The 26,860-nt window shown below is 42.8% G+C and overlaps 2 protein-coding genes across 3 annotated transcripts in view; one reads left to right on the forward strand and one right to left on the reverse strand.

Annotated features, from left to right (window-relative positions):
• The window catches only part of CDC20B (cell division cycle 20B), a 33,411-nt gene that overhangs the window by 4,770 nt on the left and 1,781 nt on the right, over positions 1 to 26,860 (forward strand). For both annotated transcript variants that reach the window (XM_088469478.1, XM_088469479.1), the window contains exons 3-11: positions 8,200 to 8,419; positions 8,572 to 8,711; positions 11,824 to 11,920; positions 17,772 to 17,882; positions 21,007 to 21,203; positions 22,023 to 22,117; positions 24,993 to 25,218; positions 25,554 to 25,679; positions 25,880 to 25,997. In XM_088469478.1, the coding sequence (XP_088325604.1) occupies positions 8,200 to 8,419; positions 8,572 to 8,711; positions 11,824 to 11,920; positions 17,772 to 17,882; positions 21,007 to 21,203; positions 22,023 to 22,117; positions 24,993 to 25,218; positions 25,554 to 25,679; positions 25,880 to 25,997 (1,330 nt within the window). The remainder of the gene's footprint in view (positions 1 to 8,199; positions 8,420 to 8,571; positions 8,712 to 11,823; positions 11,921 to 17,771; positions 17,883 to 21,006; positions 21,204 to 22,022; positions 22,118 to 24,992; positions 25,219 to 25,553; positions 25,680 to 25,879; positions 25,998 to 26,860) is intronic.
• On the reverse strand, positions 2,870 to 6,540 carry GPX8 (glutathione peroxidase 8 (putative)). Its single transcript, XM_088469477.1, has 3 exons — positions 6,308 to 6,540; positions 5,553 to 5,814; positions 2,870 to 3,612 (listed from the first exon to the last, which is right to left on the reverse strand). The coding sequence occupies exons 1-3, from the start codon at positions 6,512 to 6,514 to the stop codon at positions 3,449 to 3,451; spliced, it is 633 nt and encodes a 210-aa protein (XP_088325603.1). The 5' UTR covers positions 6,515 to 6,540; the 3' UTR covers positions 2,870 to 3,448.

The raw sequence follows: 26,860 nt of genomic DNA on the forward strand, positions 1-26,860 counted from the left end.
GTGAGCAGGTATAATTATGCTACTACGTCCTTCCCTCTCGCACCCTATTGGAGGAATACATGGCAAAATGCTGGGCAGAGCTTACAAGCATTAAAACCATTACAGTCTCTTCAGCAGGCTCAGTCCTCCTATCATCACAGTACTAAACCTAGCAAGCTGTCACTCTCTATACCAATTACATACAAGTTCAAATGCAGTGGGACAGCGCTGAGCTGTGATTTATTACAGGGTTTAATACAATACTTTGATCCTCACTCACTGTGGCCCACACATATAGAGGTCTGTAGACTGGCTGCATTTAGACTTTTTGCAATATTAGGTCATGTGTTGCAGCTCTTTCTATTTACTAATATTGACAAACTCTCTGCAAATTATTATCAAAGGACTGACAGCCACTAAGCATGAGTACATTTTTTTTTTGCCTGTCAGCAAGTAAAAATTGCAGAACAGTAAAATATGACAACCTCTGACAGTAACATTCACATTGCATTTTACTGTATCAGCACAGCAATGTTGGTGTTTGGAAAATGATTATTAAGTTGTTGGTAAGCACATCGGTAAGGAATCAACTCTATAGAAAACAAACTTAGATCATATTCCTGTGCTGAGCTCATGGAAGTTTTCTTTTTTTTTTTTAAAGTTTCACATCAACTAATAATGACTTCTGTACAAGTAACAGCAATAGTAAATTAAATGTGAACTTGTGGAGCGGAACATTATGTTGCTGATTGTGAGTCGCGCGCTACTGTGACCGCTTTAGCGTTGCATCTGCGACTTAATGCCAAATGCTAAGTATAAGCACTATCTCTGGGGTACACAAGTGCGTCTGAATGTGCAAGGACTGGGACAACCACTTTGTGCGTCTTTAGATGCAACGATTCCACCTGGTACGTCTTCAGCCATTGCAGCCGGTTGCACCATCGAGACTGCACCTGCCCCATGCTAGGTGCCGATTCTCCGTCTATGCAATTCTCATGTCTCAATCGCTACTGCGACTCTGTACGTACAAAGCGTAGGACGCATGCTCTGTTGGACAGCCCTGGTGTCATGTATGTGAAAGCTCAGGGGAAGCCGAGGAGGTGAACTATCCTCTGGGAAGTAAGCTACACTGAAATAAAATATATAAAGAGTAATAATCTAAAAAATGTGACATTGCTTGTGCTCTTTGAGACAAAGAAATATAACATACTTCTTAAACCCACATGTTGTACGTGCTACAGTGCAATCCACTCACCACCAAACGCATGCACCAGTGATACTGTAGCAGATCTCTTCTCCTACAGTTCCACTGCACTCACTCCAGCCCGATCAACGGGAAGAGGAAGATGGAAGCCCTATGTGATCAATTTGGTGAAGATAAAGGGAAGGCGTTATCCTATTTTCTTTACATTGCCAGTAAAAATTAGGGGCAAGGATCATTTTGGTGTAAAGATCCTTATTTGTCCACACATCTGTTGATAACAGCCACGGTACTCAGGCAAAATTAAACCAGAAAAACACTGAAATACTCCCATTTTATTCAGCACAGACAACCAGACACACACTTCATTTTCACAACATGATTTTCCATGATATTGGTCCTTGAAAGCAGCAGACGCACAGGCATCACAATGATCTATGGCTGGTCAGTTGTAAGGTGCCGGTCACTGTCGCCGCACGCCGTGGAAACTTAGCGCTGCTTGTAGGCTTCAGGTTTATCGCTTTCCCCAGGAAAGCAACAACATTTAAAATTTTTGGTTATGTCAATGGTTGTTTTGGTAACAGAGTAACTAGAGTTTATGATTAAAGATACCATGTAAACTAGAGATGTGCGTCTCGGTTTTACTCGGTTCTTTTCGCCACATTAGCGCAAGTTTGGATTAGTACTGATTTATCTTATTGGCTATCCGGCTCTCACGTGTTTAGGCAAGCCAATGAGATAAATCCGAACTTGCGCTAATGTGGCGAAAACAACCGAGTAAAATCAAACCTGCACATCTCTAATTTAAACACTTGTTGACCAGTTGTCCAGATGTCTTATGCGCAACTTTCACAGCTAATTAAAAGGGAAATATAATATAATTATCAATTATGTAATCTACACAGTCACACTCTAGGAGTTATATTTACTAAAGTGCGGGTTTTTAGAAGTTGAGTTGTTGCCCATAGCAACAAATCCGATTCTAGCTATTATCTTCTAGAATGTTCTCAAACTCGGACCTCAGTACCCCACACAATTCACGTTTTCCAGGTCACCCAGCAGATGCACAGGTGTATTCGTTACTCACTGACACATTTTAAAAGATCCACAGTTGGAACTAATTATTTCACTAGTGATTCTGTGGGGAAACCTGGAAAACATGCACTGTTTGGGGTCCTGAGGACCGAGTTTGAGAACCTGTGTGCTAGATAAATGATAAGTAGAATATGATTGGTTGCTATGGGCAACAACTCCACTTTTAAAAACCCACACTTTATCCGTAGGGAGCAATGCCGCGTATCCACTTGCCGATTAAAATGAGCGACTGAACGATAACGATATTGTTATTGTTCCAACGCTTATTAATCTTGCATGAATCGGGCATGAAAATGTAAAAAAACGACCAGCGATGCGCGCTCCCGCTGATCATTTTCAACATCAATCATCTCCTGAACATGCTGGTCAATCTGCTGTTAACGACAGATTGACCATGTTCAGGGATGAGGGAGGGTGACTACACTGATGGGTCTATTTACTAAGCAGTGTTAGGAGACAGAGTGAAAAGTGATAAGAAAGTGATAAGGTGCCAGCCAATCAGCTCCCAACTGTCATTTTTCAAACACAGCCTGTGAGATGGCAGTTGGGAGATGATCGGCTGGCACCTTATCACTTTCTTATCACTTTTCACTCTGTCTCCTAATACTGCTGAGCGACATATCGTTCAGTGTAGGCACTGCAGGGGAACAGGAACGACTGTACGATTACAATGTTGTAATCGTACTGTCGTTCCACTATCTTCTAGTGGATACGCACCTTTAGGCATCCTGTAATTCTCCAAAAGCAGAAAATAAAAGTCACTGCTGGAACTTATAGTTCCACAACAGCTGGAGTACTGCAAGCCCGCTCCAGGGTAATAGACTGTTTTGGGCTAATTTAGTAACATGGTGGGAAGATCAATCATTTGCAGTTACCTATTGCAGTCAAAGACATGTCAGTAGTCTAGTGGAGTCTAATGACGACTGATGTCTGATTGGTTGCCGTAAGTACAGTAACTGCACAGCAACACAATGGCATTTTCCCTTTTTAAATAAATACCTTTGCTCGGCCTGAACAACTCTTTAAGTAAGATGTTAAAAATACTAAAAACTTAAGAATTGTTAAAAACAGTAAAAAACACCTTAAAAAAAAAATTAAAAGTAAAAAAAATAAAACCCAAAGCTTCCTATGACTCCTGCTGTTCACAGTTCAACAGAGAAGCTTCTTCTAACTTCAAAGGTCTTCCTTTCTCTTCTTGATAATTTCTCTGACAACAGATACCACATCAGTCTTTATACTGGCAATGTGCTCCTCGGGTCTCCACGTTTTCACCACTTGGCCTTGTGGGTTAACCAAATATTTCCAAAAGTTCCATCTTGGCTCTTTTTTTGTTGATTCTAAACAACAGCAACAAAAACAAGTAGATAGTTATTGGTGCCGGAGCTGATGCACATACACAATGGCGATGATTGGTCACATCACTAGATTGGCTGATTGCGGGTACCACTCTCCTCGTTGTCTATATTATATGATATTGGGGTGTATTTTAGAATTAATTAATTTATTTATTTAAACATGCTATAATAAATAAACATACATAATATAACCAGTAGGAGAGAATATCTGAGCTTTCTAAGCACACATTCTCCCACCTCAGGGTAAGACACCAGTCTCTTCTTGCAGGCAGCTGCTCTCTGGTTCTGCTTGAGGGCTATGATCCAAGCATACAGCAGACTTAATAAGAGAAGCTGCTGCCACTGAGCATGCACAGCAGCTCCGTTCCATTCCTTATACTGCATTTTGTGGGTGCAGCTCTAGTAAGATCGTATTATATACTACGGTGCGGTCATGATTTAAGCCACTTGTAGTGTGTGGGGAGGGGGATGTACAGGCAACTGGAACTGCCCCCCCCTCCTCCTTTCATCATTTTTCTATGAGATGAGAGAAAGGTGTCACTCCTTGGCACACAGAGCTCGGTGTATACATAATATAACATAGTAACTTCACTCACTTCCTGAGAATAATTAGTACTCAGAATATCTCTATAAATAATGCCATATGTCTGCACACAAGCAATCATCCTGAATTAAAGGACAAAATCAAATTAAAAACATACAACAATTGTAAGAAATAACAGAGCAACCAATCAGAGTCTACTTAACATTTTTCTAGCACCTTCTAGAAGTTAATAGCTAGAATCTGATTGGTTGCTATGGGCAACATCACCACTTCTAAAAACCCACACTTTTGTAAATATAGCCCTAAGGGTCCACATGCAGATTTACTTTACAGGTTAAAATGAAAATAAATGGAGCTTTCCTGTCAGCATTTCAGGAACAAAATTATAAACGACCTAGCCCTCTGCGCTTACCTCACTGCTTGGCCCCTCTCTATAATGGACAGCTAGTCTGCAAAATGAACACAGTCTCAGGGGTCTATTTACTAAGCAGTGTTAGGAGACAGAGTGAAAAGTGATTAGAAAGTGATAAGGTGCCAGCCAATCAGCTCCCAACTGTCATCTCACAGGCTGTGTTTGAAAAATGACAGTTGGAAGCTGATTGGCTGGCACCTTATCACTTTTCACTCTGTCTCCTAATACTGCTTAGTAAATAGACCTCTCAGTCTTTATAGTCCTGTCTCTCACAGGTTGAGACACTGGCCTCCTGGCCTGGCTTGGCTGCTACAACTTCCTTCCTGCCTGTCTGCAGGTCTGGACACGGCCTCCTGGCCCTCTGCTCCAAGGTCCACTGCCCTGACTGGTCTGCCTCAGTCCTTCTTGGACTGACTCCACTGGGCATTCCCCACTGGCTCAGATTTCAGTCATAAATATCAAATAAGGAACCATTCAAACTAGGGATGTGCAGGCTCGGTTCTACTCGGTTCCGTTCGGTTCTTTTTACCGAATCTTATTGGCTATCCAAAACTCGTGACAGCTGAAACCCAATAAGATCCGGTAAAAAGAACCGAACGGAACCGAGTAGAACCGAGCCTGCACATCCCTAATTCAAACCAGTTGTTACTTGTAAAAGGATTAAAGTACCCCTGATGAAGTCGTCTGAGACGTAATCCACTGGGTGATAAATGCAGTGGCCATATTTGGATTTAGCTGGTTGTCACTTTGTTGTTGTTTGGTCATTGTATAATTTTGTATTGTGGAATTATGTATTATGTATTATTGGTTGTTGCCTGCATTGTTTAATACTGTTTAGTATGTTCTCTGTTCACCCCCTATGTACGGCGCTGCAGATCATTTGAGGCACCTTATAAATAAAAGCTAATAATAATAATAGTGTAAACAATTCTTGAATATCAGTAGCACACAAAGGTAGATACTTACCTACAAGGAAACGGAATGCAGGTTCTGCTTCAGTACCTATAATTCTTATTTTGCTGAATATTGGGAATGTTACGCCATAGTTCCTTTTAGCAAATGATTGTATTTCATGGTTCGCACTTGGTTCTCCGTTTCCGAACTGATTGCAGGGGAAAGCGAGGACATTGAAGTGGGACGGCCCAAACTCCCTCTGCAGTTCCTGCAGTGTTCTGTAGTTCTCATCTGTGTGCTGGCAGGCGCTCGCCACGTTTACAACCAGAGATGCCTGCAGGAGACAGAGACCAGAAAACTGTATATGATGACACTGTGGCACTGCAGGGACTGTATGCATGCTCACTTGCATGTGTTGTGCCATGTGCCACCCATTACTGGCAAACAGGACTCTCACACGTCTGTCCATGGCCTGGATGTGACACTTAGCAATAACAACATCACATAGATTTCACTCTCACCTTCTTATATCCCACCAGTGTGTGCTAAATGCTAGATATATCTCCAAGTAAATGGGTGTCTGTATATATATATATATATATATATATATAAATAAAACAGTACGATAGATAAAAAGGCGGAGCATGTTGGATCTTAGCTACGATTCACCATGCAAGTATAAATAACAGCTCACATATACATTATACGACCCATTTTGTGTTGCAGTTAAATACTTTCGACACCCTGTTGATTGTTTACAGTGTTATCTACTGTCAAGTCAAATAGGTGCAACCAGCCAGGCATACATGCAATGAGTATGTACTTACTTTGCCTCTGTATTTGCTGAGTGACACTGTCCTCCCCGTGGAATCCTTCACTTCATATGTATAAAAGTCTTTTACTTTGGGCTTAAGTAGCTTTAGCTGTAAAATAAAGAGCACTGCCGTACACAGAACCATGGAGAAGAAGACAAGGAACACTTTAGCCTTTGGGGAAGAACATTTTAAGGGGTAAGGAGGTGGCAGAGTCTCCATTTTGGAGATTTTGCAGGGAAGTTTCAGCAAGTCCCTGGAATGCAATTTGGGGAGGAGCAGAGAGACTGTAACTGGAGACCAGATGCTTTCTCTGCCCTCTGGATAGAACAGAGGAGGGTTTAATGATTGTGTGTTAGGTGGGAAACACTGTGACTATCTGTAGATAATGTGCCCTGCAGGCTTATTGTACTATTTCTGTTGTTTATAAACAGCATAAACAATTTACTATATGTATAAATCCATCAATACTGGCCAATTGCAATTTCATTTCATCCAGTGTTAAACACTGCGCATATACTGTGCCATCTATATGATAAAGATTTCATTGTTTAGACTGTGAGGATATCGGGTTAATGTTTAGGGACTGGTCTCCCCATAGGTCAGCCTTATGCATTGCCCCTGGCCTTTCCAGTACCTCCACGTGGGTTAAATAAATCACTTGGGCAAATTGTCAGTGGAAGACGCACCTTTTTATTATTAAGATGTATACACAAAAATATAGCAAATATATGAACCACATTGTCCGTCTCAGGGCCTCATTTATCAATGAGTTGTAGCATTCACAACAAGTGATAAAACTTGTCACGTATGATAATGGTGCTCCAGCCAATCAGCTCCCAACTGTTATCTGTTTGAAAAATGACAGTTGGGAGCTGTTTGGCTGGAGCATCATTTATCATACACAGCGAGTTTTATCACGGATGTAAATCACTGCTGCTATGAAGAGGTCCTGCTATGCCCCAATAAAAACTGGAGCGATGAATGCTATGGGTAAATTTACTAAAGTGAGAGTTTTTAGAAGTGAGTTTTAAAAGTGATGTTGCCCATAGCAACCAATCAGATTCTAGCTATTACCTTCTAGAAGATGCTAGTTAAAAGTTAAGTAGAATCTGATTGGTTGCTATGGGCAACATCACTTTTGAAACTCACTTCTAAAAACTCTCACTTTAGTAAATTTACCCCTAGTGTCTGATTGGTTACTATGTGTTTTTGCTTTTTTTTTCTATTCCGCTTTGTTGGTTTATGATCCCTATTGTGCATCTGGACTAACAGTATTTATAGCAGCTTTCCAGATTTCTTTTACTGCATTAAGGACCTAATTTAGACATGTACGCTAATGCCATCGCTGCTGCGATCCTGTATGCATATGCGTGCAAAGACGCAGCATCGGTCACAGATCCTTCGATAATCGGATTTCAGAGAAGCTCTATGGTCGCGTAGAATGGCTGCGCGTACTGAGACTCCAGAGCCACTTTCACTGTGTACAGGATCACAGACGCACCGCGGAAATGGTCACGTCACGCCTGCGTTCTTTGCTGCCACTCCCCATTACCTCCCCCAAACGCTCCCTGACTGTCAATCACTCTGCGCTTAAGTAGTCACTGCAAGCGAATACGGTAATATACCTTGATGCATGCGCAGTGCAACTTAGACGCATGTTCAACTGCGCAAATATCAGAATAGCGTACTTCTCTGAATCAGGCCCTTAGCACTAAGGAAAACATGGGTGCGTTACTATCTCATTTTAATCTAACCTGGTTTATTGCGCAAATTGTAAAAGTTCAAAATCGGTTTATTTGTCTTTAAAGATATTTGAGTTGTCTTTGGCAAAGATTTTGTCATGTCCAAATCATTTTTAGTTTAGGCTTATATTTATTCAGCAGTTTATTTCGTCTTCCTCTTAGACACCAGAGTTTGGAAAGATTTCATATTCTAGATTCAAAAGAAGCATCTTTAGAAGACATGCACAAAAGATTCCTAGGGCAAGTAGCCCAATCTCCACAAGATGGCACTATTGTCAAGAACAAAGCCTAGAACACACACATAATTATCCATATGCTGAACTATCCTTGAATTCTTCTGATGAACATTGCCGGACGCCAGAAAAGCTGGTATTACTACCATGTAAGTGTCACTTATGCCATTATTTCATGTGATGTTTCTGTATATGATGAGCTACATTATTGTAATAAAATTATAGCACATTGCGCCATTTTTTTTCACTATAGTGTACCATATACTCAGATATATATTTAAACTTCCTGACAATGTTTCAGACCTGACAGATATATCCAGTACAAGTAATCCTGACTGTGATTCTACGCCAGCCATGTCAGATGATGCGGGTATCCCTAACCTACCTAAGAAATCCATTAGGCGGTGTCTACAAAAGAAGTTGACTTTTTACAATCCCCAGGTAAGTCGCTGATAACAATGATAAGAGGAAGAACAGGAACATAAGTCTGCAATATTCTGCCGGTGACAACAACACGTGCAGGGAAAAGGGCCATTTTAGACATTGGACATTTTACACATTTATATAGGGCTACCAGGGAGGGACAGTGACATGACATGTAGTAAATGGAGCTAGATCGGGAAAGGCTTCAGAAGAGACAAATTTATAAAACCATATGATTTTAGGATTTAATATTCACATCACAGGTTTTGGCATTTTTTCAAGTACTATAATATTAGCCAAAGCCTTATCTCACGCCTTAGCTGAGGCATAAAATGGTAAGCTTAACGCAAATATTAAACCTATGGCAGAAGAGCTCTTCTTACATGATCTCCCAAATGAAAAATAACAACAAAAACACTTGGCACAGCGGATCAGTTTTAGCTCACACTTTAGTAAATTTACCCCAAAGAGTTCGATTCTACTGCTTTCTACGCGATAATTGGCCCTGGGTGCTGTGCGCACACTGTGCAATAATCAGATGGAGCAGCCAAAAATCATCTTACACCTGAATTTCTGAGGAGCTATACAGAATGCACCCACTGACTCACCAATGGTGAGCAGCCCCTCTAAAGAACTCTAAAGAAGAGATAGACCTCAAAGCATGCTCAGCACAGGGGGGGCGGCTACAGGGTATGGAGGTCGATCAGTACGATCGCCCCTACCTGTAACTCTTCTCGCCTGTATAGCATCACAGCCAATCGGCTTATTCGGCAATGAGAGGAGACTGTTGCTGCAGCAGTCTCCGCTCTCTCACTGCCTGACGTGTCGTGTGGCTGCGCTAATGGGGAGAGGATTAAAAAACATTGTGGGGCTCTGTGCCAACGGTGGCGGCAAACCATCGGATATCTGCCATCGGTGGCAAACTCGGTCATCGATGGTTGATAATCTGTGATGGTCAATGGCCAACCCTACAAGTGAAAAGGGTATATTATTTAGTGGACAATGCAGGAGGATGCCTGCAAGCCACATGGTCCATTGATATGAACTGTGAGGACAGGGAAAATGCAAGCATTATTACATAAGTGTGTACTTTTTATGCCATCTGTCACCTGTAATGATCTATTTTTTTTATTCTATTGATAATCACTTTTTGCATAAAGACCGCAGCTTATGATTGATCCTCCATCTCATACCCACTTATGGTGCAATTTTGAGGTGGTCAACTAAATTGAATTGCCAATTATGTCTCCTGTGTTAAGCTGAGCATACACTGATAGATGAACTACGTGGGCTCCTACCAGAAATCAGGGTAACCAGTACTAGGCATTGCCAGACTGGGCTCTATAACCATAGAGAGGGTCCCTGCAGTGTGGAGGTCCCCCCACTATGATTCCAGACAGCCACATGCCAGGTGGCACCAGGGCTGGCTTTCCCAGGGGACTGGGGCCTGCAAAAAAGGTGCATGGGGTATGGGGGTAATAAAGGATTAAAAATAAAGAAAAACAAAACACATTTTCTCTTTGGTGAACTGCAAGCCCCAGCAAGGCCAAGCTGCCAAAAATGGCACCAGGGCCAGATGGGACCTGTAGTTTGTCCAAATAACTTTCAACTTTTCCTTACACTGAAACCATCATCGTCCATCCAGTTGAGATACATGAAACATTATTAATTACTCCAGCTACTTTGAACAAGTGTTTCCGATTTCCTAAGCATTTGGGAGCAAATGGCAGATGATCATTTGCTACCATATACAACTAGTTGACTGGTTGGAACAATACACATTTTGTACCATAGACAATTAGTTGACTGGTTGGAACAATATCATTCTAGAGCAGAAGTTCCCAAACTCGGTCCTCAAGGCAACCTAACAGTCCAGGTTTTAAGGCTATTCATGCTTGATCACAGGTTACTTAATTTGTACCTCAGTCAATTTGATTTAACCACCTGTGCTGAACCATGGATATCTCTAAAACCTGAACTGTTGGGGAGCCTTGAGGACTGTGTTTGGGAACCTCTGTTCTAGAATATGGCCAGTTTAAGTGGAAAGTACTGTATGAGAGGTGCAATGTTTAGTGTCCACTAGATGGCGATGAGATTCTCTGGAATGCACAGTAGTCACCAGATACTTCTGCTATAATCACCCACTGTTTTCCCCTTTTTGTCCTAGTAATCTTTATTTATAATTTATTAATGTGCAGTAATTAGCACTAAAATATAAATATGTATCTTTCTTTTCACATTTGGAGAGTTATACAGGTGTAATGTACAGTAGTGAGATTTTCAGGATTGAAAAGTAAAGCTGCATACACACGTAAACATTTTCTGTCCAACCATCCAACTAGTTGATTGGTTGAAATGAAAATCTGGTAACGTATGGGAGTAACTGATGATCAGCAATTTGCTCCTAAATGCCAGAAAACAGATGAAAATGGTCATCAGACAAGTTTATTAAACGTTTGAACTAAACAATTTGTTCAAACAACAGTTTTTGTCCATTTTCCGGCATTTGGCAGCAAATTGCTGATTGTCATTTGCTTTCATACGTTACCAGATTTTCATTCCAACCAATCAACAAGTTGGATGGTTGGACAGAAAATCTTTACGTGTGTAGATTGTATGCTGCATACACACGGTACAACCTGCACAACCAAAGATATTGCTGAAAGATTTCCCTCCAACTTTCTGTAGTGCAGGGCAAACGATTTTGGGGGTACACACTGATAGATATCTATGATAGATATTTCAGTGAAGTCATCTCTTTATAGGCAAATCTTGCCAAAATCGTCCAAGTTGGCCTGCATGTACGGTCGACCGTAGATATCATTATCGTTCATGCGGTAACGCGCATCGTTGGTCGTAGTCGATCGTTCACTGCATAAAAATTAACGATATGAACGATTTATTGTTGAACGTTATAGTTCAGGAAAATCGTCCCGTGTGTATGCAGCTTTAGATTTTTCCCAACTGCTTTATGTGCTTATTATCTAACATATGTGTACTCTATGTTGCTAATCGTGACATGTAATTTAAGATCTGATACATAATGTTTGGTAAATTCAATCTAAATAAATGAAATATATATTTTTTAATACATATTTTAAATAAATTAACTTAATTAATTAAATCACAGATACTATTTGGTGCTATTGGAGAACATCAGGGTGAATCTTCTAAGGAGCATGACAGTAATATCCGAATATGTGAACGAGACACATGTACATTGAGAGGTATTACCATTCACAGTGGATGTTCGATTTTATGTTGATTATTCTAACTATTCTTGTATGTTACAAATATAATGATAGTTATAGTTATAGCAACCAACACAACTATTACACCACCTTTTCTAAATGGCTTGACAAAGCAAAGTACACTGTTACCAGTTTTATTTTATACTAGCTGATGTACCTTGTTTTACCCGGCTAGACATTAGATGTTTCCATTTCCACCTCACCACTCCAGTAACACATTAATCCTTCACCTCTATAGTAATGCATCACTGCTATAGTAAGACATTACCCTTCCTCACCTCTGTAGTAACACATTATCCTCACTCACCTCTGTAGTAACACATTTCCCTCCATCGCCCATGTTGTAACACATTTGGCATTCCCCTCCCTCACCTGTGTAGAAATACAATCCCTCCCACACACCTGTAGTAACACATTACACTCACTCACGCCTGTTGTAACTTATTCCACTCCCTCACCTCTGGAGTAACACATTCCCCTCCCTCACCTGTGTAGAAATACAATCCCACACACCTGTAGTAAAACATTACACTCACTCACACCTGTAGTAACATATTCCACTCCCTCACCTCTGGAGTAAAACATTCCCCTCCGTCACCTGTGTAGAAATACAATCCCTCACACACACACGTAGTAACACATTACACTCACTCACACCTGTAGTAACTTATTCCACTCCCTCACCTCTGTAGTAACACATTCTCCTCCTTTACCTCTGTAGCAACACATTACCTACGCTCATCCTTGTAGTAACACATTCCCCTCACTCACCTCTCATTTTTGGATTGATAATATCCACAGTTGAGAAGCAGCATAGAAATCATCCCTCCTTAAGGTTAATCAATCCACCACAAGATTGGGGGTATATACCACTATACTTATGATATCTATAAGTAAACTTGACGACTGCACAGAATGTATATCATAATGCTATTTGGATGGACATTCTAATGTAAATACAAGATGTCATCTCTATTAAATAAGCAACATATTTAAAAAGGGGAATCATCCAATATAGTTATTTATCAAGTAATGTGCCAATCTGTACACATTCTATAATACTTCAGTCTCCAGTAAGATGATTAATTTTACATCATACATTTATATACATCACCTTCACTCCTGCCAGTAATTCATGCTTTGAACTCTTGAAACGTTACCAAAATATAGGTTTAATGTTGTAAGCAAATGAACTAACCACCTCCTTGTATCAGCCTGGGCAGTACACACACATTTAGAAACATTGGGCCTGATTCAGACCCACTCGCGAGCGGCTGTCCGCTCGCAAGTGGGTCGATGTTCCGGACTGAGCATGCGCACGACGGAGGGAGCTCCGTCGTGCGCATGCGCCAGACGCGACGAGAGAAGGAAAGTCCTTCGCTCGTTGTGTCTGATCAAAGGGGGCGTGCTGTCGATGTTGATTGACAGCACGCCCCCTTTGGTAGGCGTGCCTCCCTGACGGGGGCGTTCCCACGGGAATGCCTCCCGTCAGAAGCCGGCCCACTGACATCACTAGTGATGTCAGTGGGAGTGATTTTGGCTCTGATAGAGCCAAAATCACTCCGGAGCTTGCGGCTGAAAACCTCAACCGCAGGCTCCGGCTCGCAGTTTCGATGGTCGCGATGGTCAAGACCATCGCGGCCATCAAACTGCACGCTCGTATAGCCTGTGGGTGGTGACCCACAGCTATACGAGCGTCCAGGAGGACGCTCCATTTTCATGGAGGCCGGCCCTCATTCAGAGCGTGCGCTCTGCTCAGAGCGTACGGCTCTGAATGAGGGCCTTTATCTTTATTAAGAAAGGCTAAAATGTTGCATCAATTACAACACAATTTCTCATGTAGCAGAATACGGTAACAGATGCAATATGTTGATATGATACACATACAGTATTAGAGGCTGCACAGAGAATTAACTGACAGACATTTTTTCCCTTAGCCAAGCTTTATTTTATTTCTCCAAAAATATTTTAGGTGGTTCGATCAGTCACGAAGGGTGTGAGTTGCCGATGCCACAGCGTTAAAATGTCAGTTAAAATAACAGCACCACATCTTGCACCCTTCACGGCCTGTTCCGAGCCTAAATTCTCAAAATTTAGCTCGGAGCCCTATGGGGCTGCGAGCACTTTTGTGCGAGTTCGTGCTGCTGTGAAGTGTGGCTGTTGTTGCAAAGACTCGCACCTGTGAGATCATCACGGCAAATTGGATTGAGCCCATATGGGAGATGTACTAAGTCTTGCAGAGAGATAAAGTGGAGAGATAAATTACCAACCAATCAGCACCTAACTGTCACTTTGCAGACTGTGTTTGAAAAATGACAATTAGGAGCTTATTGGTTGGTACTTCTCTCCACTCTATCTCCAAGGTTTGATACATCTCCCCCTAAATCTAATAACAAGGCAATTTCCCCATACGGACACTTCAGACACAGACACACACACATATCACACACACACACACACACACACACACACACACACACACACACACACACACACACACACACACACACACACACACACACACACACACACACACACACACACACACATTGAACACAAATAAAGGTAGATATACCTGTCAATATATTTTATATATCTATCTATCATATGTATAAATATAATGTACATATATATAATTTATACATTTCTAATACACTAATGTTGATGGATGCCTTTTAGTTAACATTTAATTCTATAGAATATATAAATGTATAGCTTTCAGCAGCAGTTGCAGCAAGGACAAGTTACTCACACAGACTCAAACTTACAGCAGTCAGTGTCGCGCTTGGCTCTTCCATCAGTCACTGTGTCAAACTCCCTTATTCCCCTACCGACTGTGACACACAATAAGACTGCCCACGGTCACCCAGCCAACCTGCCTTTCTGTAGTGCCTCTCAGTCCCCGCCCGGAGCCTGGAGCTCGGGCGGCGGGTGTAGTGTCGCTGTGCCTGGTGAAGAGAGAGGGAGCCTCGTGAGATGATGCCGTCATCATCACACAAGACCATGAGCTCCGCAGTGGCGCGGCGCCTTACTGCAAGTGAGTGGCTCTTAATAAGCAGCATGGTTAAAGCCTTATAACACTGATGTCTTGGGTTTGATTCCCACCAAGACCCTATCTGTGTGGAGTTTATATGTTCTTCTCTTGCTTGCTTGGGTTTCTTCCGGGCTCTCCAGTTTCCTCCCACAATACAAAAATATACCAGCATGTCAGTGGTGGTCTAAGAGAGTAGTCGGCCCGTGTGCAGCCTCTGTGCAGGCCCCCTCTTTTCTGGCAGTGCAGTAAACTCTAGCTTTGCACCATAGTATATTGCACATGTGTAGGTCTCCGGGAACATGGTGCCCACGCTATGTTCCTAGAGACATCTCTACTGCACATGCGAAAGTCACTGGAAAAATGGCCGCCGTGCCACTTTCCCAGTGATTAGAGTCTGCAGCACCGGCCAAAGTGGGACTCCGGAGAGGTACATATAATAATTATTTAGGTGCAGGGTGTGCGGTGTAGGCCTCCTGGACACAGGGGCCGCGTGAACCGCACACCCTGCACCCATTATAGATACACCAATGCAGTAGGTTCATTGGATTCTGACAAAAATGATCCTTAGTGTATATGTGTGTGTACATGTAGTAGGGGAATATAGGTCCTGATTCAGAGATAGACGTAGTAGCACAGTAGCTGCGTCTTTGTAGGCAGCTACTGTGCTCAAATATGGTAATGCCGCAGGAGGCATCTTGTGTAAATAGACATCTCCTGCCGGCTTATGTGATGCTCAGCTGTGTCCAAAGACACAGCATCGGATCACTCAGGGACACTGCCTGACACTCCCCATGCTCCACCCACAAATGGCCGCAGCTTGTCAATCAGGCTGCGGCGTCTGGGTAGTGGCGTCTGTCGTGGGGGTGCAGACCAGACGCAATGACACCATCCAAGGGGGTGACCAAAATAGCAGAGCTAACCTCATATTTTGGTGTCACCCTCTTGAATGGTGTCACCGAAAAGCGCTGAAGTGGGGATGGATAACGCGTGCATGCAAGCCCCCAGCGTGACAAGTACAGGGGCATGACACACGTTCACACCTTCACATCAGGGGGCGCAAGTGTGCAGGCACAAGGCCACGCCCATTTTGTGCATGCATGAAGATGCACTAGAGAAGTAGGTAGCTGCCCCACATTGGGAGTCAATACCTGTTGTGACTCTTCTGCGTCCGAGCACTGCGAGCTCACAGAAGGAGATCTGCCCATACACAGTACAGATCCTGCACATGCACAGATCTTCACACATCCGAGTTGTACGCAAACCATCAGGACATAAATCAATACCATCAGGACATAAAGCAAAACCATCAGGACATAAAGCAGTTATTTGCTGTGAATATTTTTTTAAATGATGTTCTATCCGTGTCCAGCTGATTCTTTCTAATAAAACAAAATCCAAGGAATCCACATAGACGTTTCTTCTTCTGAGTCTAATTGAAGCTTAAAGGTGCATACACACGTAACGTTTTATTTGAAAGATTTAACTATAACGACGTCATTATCGCTTAATCGTTGAAAAAATCGTTCAGTTTCTGAGTTATAACGATGAACGATTATCGTTCATGTCCGTTCCCGTCTGTAGTTTGTAGTTCATTCTGACTGACCAACTGAAAGATTTTCATTAAGGGAAGTTACAAAAATCGTTTGTAGTAAAAAAATTAATTCATTACACTTTAAAAAATCTGACAGATAATCTGACAGAAAATTGTTCAGAAAATCGTTGGTAACAAAATCGTTACGTGTGTATGCACCTTAAGTGTTCTACATTTCTATTTATTTAGTTCACTAACCAACATTGCGTCTGATGCAGACTTGTACGTTATTCTGATGTTCACGCAGTTCAGCGATTATCAGTCACAGCCGCAATGCGCACTCGCTGTGATTGAATTGCATATACGGTTGCAGTGAGGATTAATTTGCAGTAAGCAAACATTTTGTGGAAGGTAACGGGGAATGACGGCTAAAGCGGAGGCGTGTTCTGTCAGTTTTTGGGGCGTGTATCCGGCTGTGTCTTGCGATCACGTACACAGATAACATAACTCTGGTGTCTCATTTGTGGCAGACATTCTGAGTGCCTCATTCAGGGAGTCGATGTTTGCGTGATCTGCACCCGATGCTGCGTATGTGTACACAGTTGCGGGCAGCTGTTATGGCTACGGTGTACAAAGTTTTGTAAATCCTTCTGACAGGAAGGTTTTTTAATGCCCATGCTGCACGCCAGCTGTAACGGACTTTGGGCCTGGTTCAGCAAGCAACGCAAGTGAGAACGCATGCGAGCCGATGTTTGCGATCTGCGCATGCATCGCATTGCAGGTGTGCGTGAACAGGTCACTGAGTACGGTAAGGGCTCTCTCAGAGTACACAGGGAGCCCGCAGAGACCTTCGATGTTGATTGACAGGAAGTGCCGTTTGTGGGTGGTGACGGTGGTAGTCAGCCGAATGTAGGCGTGCCTGTGCGTTCGCACGCCGTTACAGGGGCATGCTTAAATTAATCTCAGTGGCACTGCACGCAGCCGGGCACCTCTCTTCGTGCAGGAATCTGTCAAGTCTTGCGGCAGGGTCAGGTCTACCCTTAGCTTACACGCAGCTTCGATGGAACTCGATGTTCCCGACACGGCATAGGTGGGCGGCTTTATGTTTTGCTGGGTGTCTGCTTCTTGTGCCGCGGTCTCCGTGCGTATGCATTGATTAGCATATTCTCGCAGCGGCTGGATGCGTGCGTCTGCTAGCTTGCGTTCCTTGCTGAATCAGGCCCTTTATCTGTCATTCTCTTGTTTATTATGTTCCTGTTTAGATTGTCAACAACGTAAGATAAAAATCTCCTGTGAAAAAAATTATTTCTCTACTGATATCCACTTGCAGCCAGAAGTGAAGCTCCATGTGACCGGGCTGCGGGATGATTACTGTAAGTCCCTGTAAGTTGCATTTTATCCTTACTTTATTAGTATTATGACTGCAACTATTTATTCTGTTTTTGGGAGTGGACTGATATATTGACATTCAGTATGTCGACACCATAATGTCACCACATACCTCCCAACTGTCCCACTTTTGGTGGGACACTCCCACCATTCAGGGACTGTACCGCTGTCCCACCCGCGGGCCGTAGTGTCCTGCGGTGGGGGAAGTTGGGGAGATCACTCTGAGCGCTGCAGAGCAGCTGGTTAATAGATGCCGTTCGCATGCGCATGGCATCTGGTCACTATGAGGGGAGAGCCTGGGGGCAGGACAGCTTCTCCAGGGGTGCTGGGCTCGCCCCCTGACTGATGTAACGGGGGGCGTGCAGCAAGGCTATGCCCCTTTACCGATAGGCCACGCCATCTTTTCGGGAGCGCGCGCCAGAAGTCCCGAGTCTAAAATTAGAAAATGTTTGGAGGTATGTCAGCATGTTGTGAATGTCGACATTCAGAATGTTGACATGTTCAGAAAGTAGACCGCTAAAATGTCGACATTTACAATGTCAACACTGACATAATGTTGACATTTTCAAAAATGTTAAGTCACAATGTTAACATTGATATATTAGCCTAAAACTGACCATAACCCTAACCCAGATTGTGGCCTAACCCTAATTACACGTGTCAACATTGTGAACGTAGACATTCACAATGTCGCCATTTTGATCATGTCGACTTAATGTCAGTATCGACATTGTAACTTTCAACATTCTGAACATGTCGATATCCTGAATGTTGATGTTCAGAACATGTTGACACTATGGTATCGACATCTTGACTGTTGACATCCTGACTGGAGATCGATCTATCTATCTATCTATCTATCTATCTATCTATCTATCTATCTATCTATCTATCTATCTATCTATCTATCTATCTATCTATCTATCTATCTATCTATCTAGCTATCATAAAAATTATAATGTTTATTTAGCTACAGTTCATTTATAGTACTTTTCATTAGATGTGAATAATTTATGGATATTTTATGGATAAATAAACTTGCATTTAGTAATAAACTATTACAAAGTAATAGATATACCTCCAGTTCTACAAAAAAAAAAGTGGAGGTGTTGCCTATAGCAACCAATGACATTCAAGCTATCATTTTCTATAAAGTACTTGATAAATGATAACTACAATCCAATTGGCTGCTCATTAGCATAACACTGGGTGTCACTTCTTTGAGTACCCCAACCTCTGCGCTGTAGGAGTCCCTGAAGAAATTAGGCCCCCACAAAGGAGGGTTTTATTTAAAATAGGCTGGAATCAGAGACCTATGATTACACCATCATATTTCTATTACAATTATATAAAGCCCCCAAAATTCTGTTTGATGTGATCCAGACTCTGGTCTCACCCAATTCCTGTCAGCTATCTACACTCTCTGTGGGAACAGCAGACAGCACTGGGTATAGCCATTGGTGGTTAACCTTGATGGTATGTAACCATTTTCACAAAACTATCAATAGTTTCGCCCACCGATGGTTAACCCGGCTCTACTGGTCACTAGGTATCCAAGCCCGCAGCATTGGATCATCTGCTACACACCTCTTGCTGCATTTGCATTTTACTAAGGACGGAATTGCAAAGCTGCTTGTGTGCGGCTTTGCAATTCCGTCTGCTGATGAATAACCCCCATTGATTAATAAAGGGGATAAAATAGATTTACTAGTTTCACTGTCATCTGAACTGCCAATATGGACTAGTTCAGTGGTTCTCAAACTCGGTGCTCAGGACCCCACACAGGTCACATTTTCCAGGTCACCTGGCAGGTGCACAGGTGTATTCATTACTCACTGACACATTTTAAGAGATCCACAGGTGGAGCTAATTATTTAACTTGCGATTCTGTGAGGAGACCTGGAAAACATGCACTGTTTGGGGTCCTGAGGGCCGAGTTTGAGAACATGTGGACTAGTTAGTCCATCAATCAACGTGTTACAAGACCACTGCTTTTTTCTTAGGCATTAATAGTGAGAAGTGCATATTCAATAGTTAGTGCATAGTAAAATAAATACACTGGCTAAGATGCAGGGGCGTAACTAGGCATTTGAAGGTCCTATAGCAAGAGTCTGTAAGGGCCCCTATGCATACCTCCCAACATGACCCTCTCCAGGAGGGACACAATGCTCTGGTCCTGGACTTCCCTGGTAAGAGGCGGGGCTGCAGCGCAGTTCAAAATTCAAATAGGGGAGCCACACCAACTGTCATTTCACACACTGCCAAACATCACTGGCTGGGACTCACTGGCAGTTGGTGTGACTCCCCTATTTGAATTTTGGACTGTGCTGCAGCCCCACCTCTGGAGCCTCCACCAGTCATAAATTACCAGGGAAGTCCAGGACCAGAGCATTGTGTCCCTCCTGGAGAGGGTCATGTTGGGAGGTATGCCTATGTGCCACCTTTGGTGAAAAATGTATATAACACATGTAATTTTGACAAGGAAGATGGAACCCCCTAAGCTCCGGGACCTATTGCAGATGCACGCCTTGTGCCCATGCTAAGATGCCAATGTACTGCATGATTATTTGATTGGTTAAAGAGCAGATGGTACTAATGGCAACTGCAAAAAAAAAAGGGATCTTTCCCACCAATCAGTGCATTGTATAATACTCCTGTGTAGGTAGCAAAGAACATGTACAATGTGGAAATGGGGAATTTAATGTAATTCTGGACTGATTCAAAAATTAATTCAATTCACAAATTGCAGAAATTCAATATAATATCAAAATTGGCTGTATCGATTTACTTACCTCTATCTCTAGTCCGTGTTTTAAATACCAGGCACAGTCATTGTTGTGCCGACATCACCAAGCAATGCGATGATAAGGGCAGGAGGCGGAGCCCTTATAGGGATTACGGCCTACTCCAAAACGATCTCACCTTTGCGTTGGCCTCATTTCTTTAGGGTCCGCCACAGTGCAGAAAATGGGGAATCCTAGATAAAGCTGAGCTGTAGCAATGGGGCTTGGGGCTAATTGTTAACATTTTCCACCTAAAAGGTGGAATTTTTCTTTATATGAGTAGAGTCGCGTCTCACCCCTTAAATGTACATATTTTGGTCTATAGATTTAAACCTCCTGGATTGGAATCCAGAAAATCTTGTTGCCATCGGGTTAAAGTCAGCAGCATATATCTGGAATGGTGAAAACAATAGTGTGACACAAAGTATTCCTTTATATTCACCGTCAACGTATATTTCATCAGTGTCCTGGTTAAGTGCTGGGACCTGTCTGGCAATCGGCACAAGCAATGGAGAAGTACAGGTACTTTTTTTTTAAATTATTTTGTTTTAGGATGAATTTGAAGCGTAAGGCTTGATTCATGTTTGTACGCAAATACCGATGGTTACGCAGATTGAGTGATTATTAGCCATTGCGCTTGCCTATAATCCCGCACTGAGCACGCGCAGTGATTACATTGCGATTACGTTGGCACATAAGATTTTTTCACTAAGTGAGTGACAGGCAGTCAGCGTTTGGGGGAGGTAATGGGGGTGGCTAGGGAAACGCAGGTCTATCAGACCATTTAAACACTGTTTTCTGGGCGTCCATAAATTAGCTACTGCGTTTTTGCTCGCAGCAGGCAAGCCATCTGCGTGTCAGGAGACCCGCTGTGTCTGCGACAGGTTAGACCTACTCAGCAGGCTGGTGGCCGACAGATCTGCGTTCGATGTTTCTGATGTTATGTGCGTGAGTGGTGAATATGAGATGCTTTCAGTGGGCGTCTCCATGCACTGGGCGACAGGGGGAGTCATTAGCATATTTTCGCAATTACGATCCGTGAGTGATGGCAACTGCGATTGCTTTTGCGCACAAAACTGAAGGCCCTCAATGTGTAACTATGTCCAGAGTGGATTGCAATGTATAAGTTTGGCATCAAGGAAAGGACTTTAGTACAAGTGCCGAATTAATATCGTATGTGTTAATTATTTTTTGGGGAAATGTTCGAGACATTACTTTTTTTTTTATATGTATCATTCATCTAATTTCTTTAATGGACTTTTTAAAGAATTGCACTATGTAGAAAGAGACACAAGAATGATAATTAGCATTGTAATAATGGGCTGTGTCATTCTTTTACAGCTGTGGGACATTGAGACACAGAAGAGACTCAGGAACATGCATGGACATATGTCTGTAGTTGGAGCCCTAAGCTGGAATCAGCACATACTAAGCAGGCAAGGAGTGGTATGCAATTTACAGGGCGATGCCTAGGAGCAATTGCAGTTATAGGACATCGTCATGTTAGGTGCCAGCCATTGTGAGTCTTTGGGCCTGATTCTCACGTAATGCTGACTCAATTCCTTCCCCTGATCAGAAGGCCCATGCGAACCTCCCCAAATATTCAGTATCAGACTCATCTATGTGACCAAACCACCCCTACCCCTCCGCTTGCGAGAGAAATCATCATCACTATTATCAGCATTTGCACTAACCCTTGTTGCCAGAGATCCGTCGGTTCCGTGCACACACACTCACCTCAGAATAGTCCATCTCTGTATATGACTATGGCAAATTTATTCAATGGGCGCACATCTCGTTGCCACCCCTTTGCCACTCAGTATCTCCCATCCAGCCGCAAGCGAGAAGTGACCAAGAAATGTATGATTCAGAATCGCACGTAAGTACTTTAGAATGCGTACGCAGGATGTGACGCATGCACAGTTTACTTAAAATAGCTCAGTCCAGCCACACTCGGATTTGCGTGCAACTTGGAATCGCGCCTATTGTGTTAGCGATTGTGAATCTGTGCAGATGTGATTCTGAATCTCATCTTATCTGATCTATGGCTTTTAAAGCGTGACATTTATTAAAGCAAGAATCATACATCAAACTGCATGAATTAGCACTTTTTATGTGGAGGACGAGTCTCACTCATCCTTAGCACTGGATGATGCAATTTATTGTTTATATATCAATGTTTAGGGTAGGACAGTCCTCATGATGAGAAGGTAGCTCACCAAAACCACTGTGCACTATTTTAATTCCACAATACATTGCAGCATTTGGATTGAAATGTGGTGAGCGGTGTCTCTTTTTTTTCTTAACAGCTTAAAAACATAGACATACATGTACGAATGTTATTAAGGGCTGACTATATAAACACATCTTAGACCTAAATATATGAGAATGGTGTGAAATGGAATAAGGTTATTTTATCACACACTGACTTGAGTTGGATATGACTGCATCTGCCCTCCTAGCAGAGTGCATGCTTTATTAGTTACTTTTAATACCTCAAGGAGTACTGTCGCTTCCAGTGGCGGCTCCAGAGGTGGGGCTGCAGCGCAGTCCAAAACTCAAATAGGGGAGCCTCACCAACTGCACTTCAAAAATGCTGCCAAACATCACTGGCAGTTGGTGTGGCTCCCCTATTTGAATTTTGGACTGTGCTGCAGCCCCACCTCTGGAGCCGCCATTGGTCGCCTCCACTTTCACAATATTGGTAGAATACATTATTTTCTTGCTCAGAATGCATCCAAAACTCTTATTCATTCTGTCAGAATCCAATTCAGGTTACTAATCCTCACTACAAACCCTTCATACATCTCAAGTATCATCTTAAAATATACTCCACACACTCCATCTTACAGCTACATATAACTGGTACCTCGCCTTTGGTAACTACCTTATACCTCTGCCTATAAGACTTCTCCTGTATCACGACCTACTGTACTTATGGAATTCCCTATCACACCCGATCAAATTGTCCCCTAGCCTTCTTATCTTTAAAGGTACTCTAGTAATGTATTGTTCTGTTAGAGTTTACCCCACTCCTACCTATATTACGGACACTAGTGCACCCTCAGTCTGAGCCGCACTGGCTTGTTTCAGCTGTGTCACCTATTCCAATTAGAATGTTAGCTCTCTTGTGAGCAGGCTTTTCCCTATCATGTTGCCCATGTTTTTTTCAACCTTGTATGTCCCCGTATGGAATCAGTATGTATTGCCGGCGGATGTAATGCCGCCTAACAAAATACCGACGCTGAAAGACAAAACAGTTAAAATGCTGATCGAGGCTCGTAAGTACCCATACCCTCTCCTCTCCCCACCCTAACCCTCCCTTAGTGGTACCTAACCCTAAGACTCCCGGGGTGGTGCCTAACCCTAAGTCCCCCAAAGTGGTGCCTATCCCTAACCCTCCCTTATTGGTGCCTAACCCTAAGACTCCAGGGGTGGTGCCTGACCCGAAGTCCCCCAAAGTGGTGCCTAACCCTAACCCCCCCGCGACTAAGTGCTTCCATTCGCAGCTTACCTTTGTTCGGGATGGAGGCGTCTGGATATAGACGCCTGTCTCTATTTAAGCATCTGCATTTAGACACCTTTCGAGCTTTAACTATCTGAATTTTGTCCGGCGGTATTAGCAGCGGCGGTATGCTAACTACATACCCCCCGAATTATGTAATTTTATGTACAGTGGGTCTGATTCAGAGACACAATGTCGATGGACACAGTGGAACGATTTTTTTGCTGCGCATGCGCCAAATTGTGATTGGTTAGCAACCGCGGTCGCTGAAAGGATTTTTTTCTAGTGAGTGACAGGTAGTCAGCGTTTGTCGAAGGTAACAGGGTGACTAGAAAAATGCAGGCACGCTGGCACCATTTTCTGTGTGCCCTAGCGAGCCTCTGCGCATTCATAAGGAGCCTTATGTGTCGCTGACACTGGGCGCCTCTTTGCACAAGGCGGCGGTTGAGTCATTACCATATTGTCGCAAGTCCACTGCGTGCTGTATCACAGCACTGTTTGGCATTGCGTGCTTCGCCTAATCAGGCCCAATATGGCCTCTTTTCAGCGTCCTAGTACAGAAATACGAAGAGGCCACAACTTTAAGACAGCTTTAATGGTCTAAATAGTAGATACTATTCACAAACATATAAACTCAATTTAAAAATATGAACTATATAGAAAATTGTAATTTAAATAGTTAAAACGCCTGAACATACATTTCTTCCTTAGCACCCTCTGTTTGCAATGCTCTAAACGGATTTTCATGAGATTGTGCTATACACATGATTTATTGAAGCACAAATATGTTCCCCTTTATAACCCAGTGGCTGCAGGCTTGGCAGTGTACACCATCATGATGTCCGTATGGCAGAACACCACATTGGGAGTCTACGTCACAAGCAAGGCATCTGTAGCCTAAAGTGGTCACCATCAGAAAGACACTTGGCCAGTGGATCAAGTGATGGGCACCTCAACATCTGGCCCTGTGATCTAGGGTCGACCAAGCTTAACGCACCCATACAGAGCATTGTGAATCCCACAGCTGTAAAGGTGAGACATGCTAATTAATTATCATAGGTCCACCTGAAAAACCATTTGCCAGAAGTAAGAAACCCCCCCCCCCAAAAAAAAAGGTCTCCTTCCTGTTCTTTATGCAATATAAAAACATTTCCCAAATGCATCCGTCTTCATTGTAAAAACTTTGCAATATTTTATTTAAAAAAAACATTCAAAGTATAGTGTAACGCTTTATATGACGGGTTATGATCTGCGTTTTTGTTTGTCCTTGAATAGAGGTAGATGAAAAACAAAGACAAGGCAATGATCTATACTTAACTTAAATGTGTCATCATTAACATATCTTATGTTACACTTGTACTCTTGAGGCGATAAGCTGGTGTCCATGGCTGTCAGAAACTCTTGCCATTGGCGGTGGAATGAGTGATGGACATATACGTATTTGGGACACAACTAATGGGAAAAACATAAACTCAACCAACACAAACTCCCAGGTAAAGACAGTATATTTTGCATGTGGCATATTACAGTACTATACAAAAGTATAAATGAACTCACAAGTGGAACTAGTGGCACTGGAGGAATAAATGTCACGAATATTGAGGTTCTTATTATTTCTAATGCTTGTGACCCTATATAAGTTTAGTTAGGCTATACAAGGCCTATTATTGACTTTCACATTTTACTGAAACAGATCTGTTCCATCCTTTGGCTGCCTGACACAAGAGAGCTGGTCACGGGTCATGGACTCCCAAAAAACCAAATGACTATTTGGGATTACCCATCTTTATTAAACGTAAATGATGTACATGGTGAGTAGGATAAGAGACAATTGCTGCAGCTTAGATCCTGCAAAACATACATCATTACAATACTGCCCAAGCAGTTTACTGTGGTGGTCATCGGGCTAATCTAGAGTTTCCCAAACTCCGTCATTACAGTCCAGGTTTTAAGGATATCCATGCTTGAGTCCTGATGATTAAATCAAATTGACTGAGGTACTAATTAAGTCACCTATGCTCAAGCATGGATAGCCTTATAGCCTGGACTGTAATGGTGGAGTTCAGGAACCTCTGAGCTAAGCTGATTTTTCTACTGAGGGTTTTCTCTTATTTGTATGACAGGGAGCGGCAGATTAGCAAAACTGCGGATCATAGAATGGCATACTTCTCAGAAAGGCATTGGCTGATACCATCTGTCAGGGCCATAGCTAGGGTAGTACGGCCGGTGCCATCGCACAGGACACCACAGGTCAGGGGACGCTGTTTGGGCCTGTCAAATTTCTGTTTATTATCATTCTTGCTTTGTAGCTTCCTCTTATTTCATCCCCAGCATCTCCTGGCCTCTCCTATCTCTTCCCTGGCCCTTCCCCATGAAGCCATGGCCTTTTTTTGGATCTATTATGTCCCTTTGAAAAAAGAGGGGGGCACCAATGCTCTTTCTGGCACAGGGCACCAAAAAGTCTAGTTACGGCTCTGCCATATGTCCATGGCCATTGACACCACCCAGCCAAGTGGGTGTTCACTTAGGCACAATAGGAAGGAGTAGGTGGGACCCATGGCACCATTAGGCAGGATGCTGCTTTAGTAAATATTTGAGGCCTACTGCAGGATTAAAGGGCATGATGATTTGTCGCTGGTCAGCCTGTTATGTGTCCATTGCTACCATATAGTTT

The sequence above is a fragment of the Taudactylus pleione genome, unplaced genomic scaffold (assembly GCF_031769625.1).
Source record: "Taudactylus pleione unplaced genomic scaffold, aTauple2 ptg000092l, whole genome shotgun sequence".
NCBI lineage: Eukaryota > Metazoa > Chordata > Amphibia > Anura > Myobatrachidae > Taudactylus > Taudactylus pleione.